The sequence below is a fragment of the Protopterus annectens genome, chromosome 4.part1 (genome assembly GCF_019279795.1).
Source record: "Protopterus annectens isolate FY-2018-M chromosome 4.part1, PAN1.0, whole genome shotgun sequence".
NCBI lineage: Eukaryota > Metazoa > Chordata > Ceratodontiformes > Protopteridae > Protopterus > Protopterus annectens.
Window position 1 is genome coordinate 305,552,960 of NC_056734.1, and position 9,931 is coordinate 305,562,890.

General features: G+C 36.9%; 1 protein-coding gene across 1 annotated transcript in view; it reads left to right on the forward strand.

Annotated features, from left to right (window-relative positions):
* LOC122800838 (neurogenic locus Notch protein-like) overlaps positions 1–9,931 on the forward strand; it is a gene marked incomplete in the record, with an annotated part of 809,298 nt that overhangs the window by 406,588 nt on the left and 392,779 nt on the right. The window contains 1 exon segment of the mRNA XM_044070145.1: positions 5,362–5,478. Coding sequence (XP_043926080.1) covers positions 5,362–5,478 — 117 coding nt within the window.

The window sequence follows — 9,931 nt, forward strand, 5'->3', positions numbered from 1 at the left end:
GCTGAAAACATTGATATGTAATCTGCAATGCCTAGAACCTACCCAACTCTGATCTGAAATTTGTAAGTAGTAAATATGAAAATGTGTCAGTGAGAAAACCATGTCAGGAAAATGAAAATACACATCTGTAATTTAATTGGACTTATATGCAAAATGCTCATGATATAAATGCCATAAATACAAAGCTTTTTTAGTTATATGGTAACATTAAGTAAAAAGAAATAACAGAAGTGACAGAAAAAAATCAGCAGTGACTCATTCTGTAACTGCTGCCCTTATACCCACTTTTCTTCTGAATCACAACCCTGTCATGCAGCACTGACTGGAATAATAAATTCTGCCCTACTTTTCTAGTGATGCCTAATTACCATGCGTGTCTGGAAGGTTGGGTTAGACTCTGCTTCAGCTGGATTGACATGGGTTAGAGATGACTAATACAGAGTTTGGGAAATTACATAATAGGAAATAGTGACTTCTTTAGATTCAAAGGGCAGGAGTGGAGCACACCAGAGAATGACAGAGACACCCTAGGAGGAAAAACTCTGCTTGTTCATTTAGTGATGGACCTCCTGCATATCTGTAAAAGAAACTTCACCAGAATTACCTGTTCTAAAGATTTAAACCTTGAATGTGATATAAATAGGACCTGCTGGAGAGACAGGTGAGCATCCCAGAGACTACCCTTCTTTAGAACAGGCTTCCCATCCATGTTAAATAGAGTTCATCCCTAACCCAATTTAAGTATAACTTGGACAATTGGATGGAGAACAGAAAATTCATCCCTGGTTTGACACCTATGTCTCTAATGGACACAGGTAGCCTGTAAATGGTTTATCTCCCAGGTTCCTGCCTGTAAATGTTTCACCTCCCAATTCCATTCTTACACTTATCAAGGGCACAAGAACTTGTTAGAGATTTGGGATGCATGGCTAGGCTTAAACAGGCCCTTGTGGTTGTTAGCCTAGTAAGCAACTACAAACCTATAATGAGTGTAAGTGGATAAGGTACTTTTAATAAACAAGGGAATGAAAGGTGAAATGTTTTTTATTTCTTCAGGTAGACATAGGATTAAAAGCTGAAAATGGTAAGGGAATTAATAATAAAAAAGTCAAAAACTATATTTTTCTGTTATATTGTACAGCAGAAATAAAAAATGTTTCAGTTCAATATAAACATGCAAGATAAACTTTTATATAAAACATCTCAGGGATTCATAAAGAACCCTACCTCTCACTTTAATGGCTGCAGTAAAAAGGCCCTGTTTCCACAATACTGTAGTTTGCAAATCAGACACATTAGACATAGTCCAATCACCAGTGGAGTACCTCAGTGCTCAGTGCTGGGCCTGCTTTTGTTTGGCATCTACTTGTTGGAGGTTAATGCTAATGTCAAGGGCTTCTGGCCCATTATGTTTGCAGACACCTGCAGCTTGGGAGCAGTCATAGATTCCCCTCATGACACTAACATCCCGCAAGAATGTCTAACACAGGCAAATTACTGGTGCCAATACTATGGATTAAAACTCAATGCCAAAAAGTGCATTATAGTACCTTTTGGGAAAAGTCCATGCACGATAATTACTCCATCAATAAGACACCTTTAAAAGTTGCTCCAGTAGATAGAGATCTGGGAACAAATGTAAATGGTAATCTGCTCTTTGACCAACATCTAACCAATGTAGTAAGAAAATCATTCTATGTCACTAAACTTATAGGTATGGAAGTAAGCAGTGGAAATGGGAGTGACTTACAAAACCAAAAGTAAAGAAAAATGAAAGTCAACAGCCGAGAGGATATAAACACCATGCCCAGTTTCGCACTTTCCAATCCCACCAATTAGGCTGCAAGTTTCAACTGTTAAATCGCAATAACTGAAATCCCCTACAAGGATTGTATGCACCCCGGCCAATACAGTTTCTGTATATTAGGTTTTTTAACAACACATCAGACTGCCTTGATTGAAATCCTCAATCAATGTAATTAACATCTCTAAATCTTTACAGCTTTAGTTCAAAACTACCTCTACTTGTTTAAAATGTCCTACATCAGCTTGTGACATTAACCGCCACCCCTTCCCATAACTATGCAATATCAGTAGGTGTGCTGTCTTAAACAAAGATGTAGGGATAGAAACAAACAATCATAGATCTGTACAAGTCTGTAGTGATAAATGAAAGCACTTACATTGTATATGGTCAAGTTAAGTGGTTCCACTAAAACATTCTTTTATTTGTTTTGCTTTATTTCATCAGGGTTCTTTTTTAGTAACAAGGAATCTTCCAGTTTAGTTACTGATTTTGATCCAATGAAGTATTTTTATATTTTGTGTGTTTTTTTTTTCTTTTCTTTTTTTTCTACTAAAAGAAAAGCTGTCTGCCTGAATTTCATGTATAAACGATATGCCAGTGTACAGTGACTGAACATTTATAGTAATAAACCAATTGGAACTTAAAACTACACATTTATCTAGAATTATTTTTTTTATTTGATCAAACATTTGCTTAGTATATGATAAAAAGGGCCTATTAATAATAGAATTCTTTAAACTATATTCTCTATCAATGGCTAGTGGTTCAGTTAGCCAACCAGCTCCAGACAATCTTGGTGCTATAGTCAGTGGCAACAAATCTTTATGTATTTTTGGCTGGCTAGTTTAGGACATGAAACATTACAATAACCAAAGACAAAATTTCTGAATACATTAGAGGGTGCTGAAAAGTTAAAAGCCTGACCAACTTTTTAAATTTGGAGCGTTATTTTATCTCTGTAACTGAAAAGAGGGTTATTGCATCCTGCACAGTACCCATTTGCAGAATTGTAATGTTATGTTTTGACATTGTTTCAGATCATTGATTGAACCATGTCAATGAAAAGTATGGAATTTTCAAGTGTGTAACTCTGAGCCATCATGAAGTTCCTATTCCTTCTGAAGAAAACTCCAAAGGAAATCCATGAATGCATTGAGTGATAAGTGCCCTTCTTACTCAACTGTGAAGAAGTGGTGTGTAAGCTTTCAGCATGGAGATTTCAAGACTGAAGATGCAGCAAGGTCTGGAAGGCCTCAAGCTGTGTCAACTCCTGAAATTGCTGACCATGTCCATGACCTGATTTTGGCAGATTGGAGAATATTGGCTAAAACAATTGTTGAGACACTACAGATATCCAGGGAATGTGTTAGGTTTATAATCCATGAGCAGCTAGGTATACAGATGCTGTTAACCAAGTGGAAGCGAAATGTTTGAATGCTGATGAGAAAGACATTGAGTGGACACTTCCAAGTTGATTTTGAGGCATTTTCATTGAGCTGGTGCCAATGTTTTGGAATGACTAGTTACTGTTGATGAAATGTGATTACACAACTATGATCCTGAGATCCTGAGACAAAACAACATTTCATGTAATGCCGGCACTCAGGTTCACCAAGGCCAAAGAAGTTCAAAACCCAAAGCCAATAGGAAAGTTCATGGCGACAGTGTTTTGGGATCAGGAAGGTGTTACAATGATTGATGATCTTCCAAGGGGCCAAACATTTAATGCAGAATACTACTGTAACTTGCTGTGTTGAGGTATTGAAAGAAAAAAGGAGAGGAAAGCTGCAGAAAGGAGGTCTCTTTTTCCAAGACATTACTTCTGCTCACAAGGCTGGCAAAATAAAGAATATTTTGATGAAACTGGGATTTGGTACATAGAACATTCACCCTACTCAGCAGATCTTGCTCCATCTGACTATTTCCTGTTTACAAACCTTAAAAATAGTTTGCAAGGGTGGCAAATTTTTTGAGTACTTCGGCGGTGATTGCAACAATGGAGCAGTATTTGAGCGACCAGGCTACAGACTTTTTTTTTGGCAGGGTTACAGAAACTTCAAACACAATGTGTCAGGTTTTGGGGAGAATATGTTGAATATCATGTAAGTTTCATGGCTCCACACCATTCCCTTCTTGGTCGGACTTAGAACTTTTCAGCAGACCCTCATAACTGCCATCAACATTTTATATTAAAAGATTATTTTAATATATGTACTTTTGACATCATAGCACTAAATAAGTCAACATATGCAAAACTAATTTGTGTTACTGAAATAGAAGTGAATGAATAAATAAAATAAAAATGTATTGCTGAACTCAGTGAGACAAATACTGCTTAATAAACATGTCTTTTAGCATGCCTCAGAGGGCAAGTGAGCATCATATTTATCCCATTACTGCCTCTCATTAAAGGCTTTACACTGGCCTGAATTTTCAAACTTACTGCCTCAATCCCAACTCCTTATAGCCCACAATATACTAAACAATCCTAAATCCTGCCCATCCCTTGCAAATTCTCTGGACACTTTATACTCCTCAACGCCCACTAAGAAGTACTAATCAATACTTTCTTGAAGTTCATAAGCCAAACAAAACCTTTGGGAAAATACTCTATTGTCACTCAGTTGCAAAAAATTGGAACACATTCTCTTTAGCCCTTAGACTACTTAAAGGCAAAAATGCCTTCAAGAAACAGCTTAAATCTTTTTTCCTATCAAATTGGATCTGTTCATGCTCTAAACTAATACCCAAGAAACATTCAGAGATAACCTAACTTAACTGTATCACTTCTAGCTCTCTCTCTTACTACTACCTACATATTTTTTTCCGTCATATTCCATACTAGTTAGCTCATGTTACACTCAATTCCCATAATCCCCTATTACTGTTCTTTAATTTATTTATTAACTTCCAAAGTTCACATAACTTTATCTGTATATTTACTTACTTCATGCCTAGTACCTTGGTTCAGCAATGTAGTGAGCTTAGTCTTATCATATTTCTTCTTATTTTCTTGCCATACTACGTGAAAATTTCCATATATGTATTGTATTGTATTTCTATCCATTTTATATATTCCCTTATTGCATGTTATGTAATTACTTCAGAAGTATGTATACTTAAAATCTGATCTGTGTTTATCTTTGTTCTTACTATTTGTTTACTTAAACTTTTTTTGGGGGAGCTTTTCTCCTCGGGTCTCTGCTGAAAAAGGGCTTCTAAGAACCCAGACAGACTAACCCGGTTAACAAATGTAAAAATAAAATAAATAAATAAAAAAGTTACACTGGTTGTATTTATACTTGTAGAGACAGAAAATAAACACTGCTGCCAACAACCGGTAGGCACTCTATTTTGGAGCTGGTAAAATTTGTTTCGCTTTTTAATAAAAACTGCTGTGATGAATGCTGTGCTTTAAATAATTACTTTATGTGTTTCCATAGATTGATGTATCTTGATCTAAACACAAATTACTGAAGTATGTATCTGTTTATGTGTACCAAAGTATCCCTAACTTACAGCGATGATCTGACTTTAAAATTTCTTTTTTGCAGGGAATGGAACTGTCTGTACTGACATTGATGAATGTGCAAAGATCATATGTCCTGGAAATTTAACATGCGTAAATACACCAGGGAGCTACAGCTGTTCTTGCAAAAAGGGATTTTCAGGTAAAAAAAAATGTGCACACACACTCACTCAACCCAACTCACACATAACACCTTTTATATTGTTTCTTCTCAGACATAGACCAAAGGCGAACAGTTTTCCTGTATAATACCTAAGCTGCTTCCTCTTTTTTTCAATTTGATTAGATCTGCTTGTTTTAACTAATATGTGTCAAGCTCAGTTTCTTTTCAGCATCACATCTCTTTTATGCACCATATGTCAAATGCATCTATTTTTTTCTTTCATCATTAATGATTACAGTTTTTATTTTCAGCAGAATGCAATATTACAATGGGTATTTATGAGCAAACAAGACCTCAGTCCCATCAATACCAGTCATAGGCTTATTCCCCTGCATATATATCAGGTAGAGGCTGGAAATGATTTATTGTATTCATCTGTCTAAAACTCAAGGGTTTTAGAGTCTACAACCTGGCACTTCTGATTTTAAAATAATTTCTATTAATATCATTATCCCTGTTTTACATCTCTACCATGTAGCTGTTATTCGGTTTAAAACATAGATTACTTTAGAAGGCTATATCTAATTTGCTTGCTACAGAGTTATCTTTTGCAGATTTGAAAACAAACAAGAAAACATATAACAAGACCAACATCTATACACATATCTCATAATAAAGAGAAGTAACTGTGTTGTCATTAATGAGAAACAAACAAAAACAATTTTAATAGCATTGTAAAATAAGTCAACCAAGGATCATTTAATGATTATTGTTATTTAATGGTTGCAATTCATTTGAATAATGTTCATTTTATTGACAAATCTTTTAACAGCTATGTTTTGTCTACTGAATGATCTTTTTTCTGAAGGTTCATTTTGTTGATATTGATAAGTGGATTTGGGAGTGCTTGTGTGAGTCCTTGCACATTAGGGTCAGGGTTAGGGCTAGTAACAAGTATAGCTTTATTGCTGTACATGTTGGTTTTGTATGATATGTATGTCCTTTTGACTAGTGCAGTGTAACTGTTTGGGAAAAGTGTCTTTTGGAAGGAATTATACAAGGGCAGGGATAGGGAAACAGTCACCATACAACAGGAAGATGGTGCAGTACCTACCCCATGCTGTAGATGGCTGTGTTGGTTAAAATTTATCAAGAACTTCAATAAGTTTGCATTTTGTAAAATGTAGGATTCCATTATAAATGTTCCTCAACCTCCAATAACATCCCAGTACATCTAAAGTATTTCGCAACAACTATCCTCAACAGAGGCTGTCTTCAAGGAAATTTCACAAATTCCATTACCCAGGATCATATTGTTGCATTCCAGTCCAGATTTACTTTGCTTTTTTTAGAAGTTTTGTCCTGAGCTTGTACATAGATATTAATATTTGACTTAGACTATTTACAAGTATTGCTACAATGGACACCAGACCCGAGAAAAATCTGACTTTTATCATTTGAAATACCAAGACCACAGAGATAGTTTCAATGATATTTAGTGTGTGTTGATTTTCTGCTATAAATTTATTAATTTATTTATTTCACTTTGATGACCCGGAAGTCCACTTGGCCTAAAAAGAGCCATTTTTCAGTGGAGGCCTGGGGAGAGAAGCTCCAGTAACAATGACAAACATATTAGCATATACACATACAAAGCAAAAAAGTTATATAGCTTTATGCAGCATTCTACAGTAAAACAATTCTACATTCTACAATAATAATAATAAAATCTAGCAAATTTACAGTCTAAGAGTCATTAACAGTGAATTGCAATTGAAAGTTTACATTCCACAATAATAATAGTAAGAATCTAGCAACAGTACTTTCTATGGCTCACTAACAGTGAATTACAATTGAGGATGAGAACTTGTTGGAAATAAACTATTAACAAAATCTGGAGGTTAAGGAGGAATAGGAGGGCAAATGATGTGAGTGCAGAGATGATGCACAGAGTTAGAAGGTGGGTTTTGATACAGGAGGGTCCTATGTGGGAAGGAGAAAAGGCATTCCTACTTAGAAAATAGGTAGGAATGGAGGAGGGATAGAGTGCTTATTAGTATTTCTAAGGGAGGGAGAAAGAGAGTTCCATAGTTTAGCTAAGGAGCAGGATGGCAGAGAATGTCCAGTTGGCCATAAAGGTTTGTAGATTTTAGCAGGTTCTGATTTTTTCACCAAAGTGAGCGATTATGAATATAGGGGGTTAAGGAGGTGGAGAGAGAGGGACAGGAGGATGGGTTAAATATGAGCTTATGGGTAGTGGTGAATTTAAGGAGGTTCAGATAGTTGAGAAGCTCAAACCATTGCAGTGAGTGCAGGGAGATGCAGTGATTGGATGAGTTTCTAGAGTTGGTGGCATATTTGCAGATTTTATTGTAGCAGGCTGAACTGAAGATTCAAGAACAGAGGAGCGCCATACATTAGGGAGGGGAGAAGGTATGCGGAGGCAAGGGTCTTTCTGGTAGAGGGGGTGAGAGAACAATTATGCCTATATAGGAGTTCTAATTTTTGGTATTTTTTTAATGTTAGTTTGGATGTGGATATCAAATTTTAGAAGTTTGTCAATAATGACGCCAAGCAGTTTGGTGTGAGGGACAATTACAATGGGGGTGTTATTCTGGCTTATATTCTTGAAGGAGTTTTTATCAATGAGGGAGTGTCTTGATGGGGAAAAATCATTAATTTGGTTTTACTGGCATTAAGAGCTAGGTGGTTGTTTTGCATACAGGTTTCAGTATTTGAGAAAGCTGACAGGGTTATCTGCAAAAGGTCGGAAGGGGTGTCAGCTGAGTAGATGATTGTCAAATCCTGTGCATACTGGATTAGTGTAGAATTAGAGATGGAGTGGTGAAAGTGGTTGATGAATATATTAAAAAGTAAGGGGCCAAGTTCAGAACCTTGGTGTACCCCAACAGTGGTGTATAGAAAGGAAGAGGTGGAATGTTTTTATGTAACAGCTTGTTGTCTTTTGAAGAGTTAGCTGGTGACCAAACTATGGTGGAAGGGGAAAGATAGAGGGAGGAGCATTGTGATAGGAGTATAGGGTGGGAGATGGTGTGGAAGGCTTTGAAAAGGTCTAGGAAATGGGTTGATACAATTTTGCCAGAGTCATGAGCATGGTTAATGGACTCAAGGAAGGAGAGGAATGCAATGATGATACTGTCGCCAGGACAGAATCCATGTTGTGTGAGGGTTAGGAGGTTGTTTTGTGTTAGATAAGGCATCCGTTGTGAGTAAATACATTTTTCCAGGACTTTTGAGATTGGGGAAAGTATGGCAATAGGACGGAAATTAGTGCTGTTAGAGTTTTTACTGCCTTTATGGAGTGGGATGATGACTGCTTGTCTCCAAAGTGAGGGAACAGAAGATTCTTGGATGGATCTATTTTTTTATGATAGAGATAGGGAATGTTATGCTGTTGGCAAATAGTTTGAGGAAGGATGCAGGTAAATTATCTGGTGCATTGGAGCATGGTTTCAGTCAAAGAGGAGTTTTTGTATTGTGTGTTTGGGCACAGGATTGAGGCCGAAGAAAGGGGTATGTATTTTGAGATCAGACAGGAAGGTATGGGGAGGGGGATATTGGAGGGGAGCTGGGGAAGCTGGCAGTAACTTTAGCTATACACTCAACAAAGAAGGTGTTAAATAGAGAGGCTGTTTCTTGATCAGAGCAATTAGGGTTTGGTCATGGGTTGTCTTTACTGCCAGGGTGAAGGAGGGAGGAGATAGTTTTCCAGACATTTCTAGGGTTGTCAGTATGTTGAGATTGAAGCTTAGAGTAATATGTTTTGCAGTCTCTTGTTATTAGTTTTTTTTATAGAGTTGCAGCATTGTTTAAATTCTAGTAGGGTATTAGGGTGCTTATTTCTTTGGTATTGTTTCCACTTTTTGTCTCTTAGGAGCATGATCTGTTTAGTTTTCTTAGATAGCCAGGGAGAAGTTATAGCTTTAACTGTTTTGGTCCTGAGAGGAGCAAGGTTATTGAGTCGGTACAGAAAAGTTTCATTAAAGTAGTTGATTGCATTGTCAAGGGGCAGAGTTCTTAAAGGTGTCCAGTCAGTTTTAGGCAGTCTGAAAATGTTTTTGGGTTGAAGCTGGACAGGTTTCAGGTTTTAATGTAGTGATGTTGTTTATGAAGGGGGGAGGGGTACCGGTCAGCAAAAGCTGATAGATGGTCACTAAAGGGGTCAGGAAGGATTCCTGAATTTGAGATTAGATTTGGATGAGACACTAAGATCCAGAGCCAATGTATGCTGAACTGCTGCAACAACAATCAGTACAGCCCTATGGGGTAATTAACCAACAGAGTATTTCAAAGAGCTTAGCAGAAGTTATAATTAAAGGGATTTCAGATGCGATGTAGTGGCAGAGTGGGTTTTGGGTACAGTTTTTACTACTGGGGGGCACAATAGCCTTTGTAAGCACCTGGATAGAAGCAGAGAGGCTGGGAGGTGATCAACTTATAGTCCAAAAGTTTTCTTAAGTTTATATTTTTG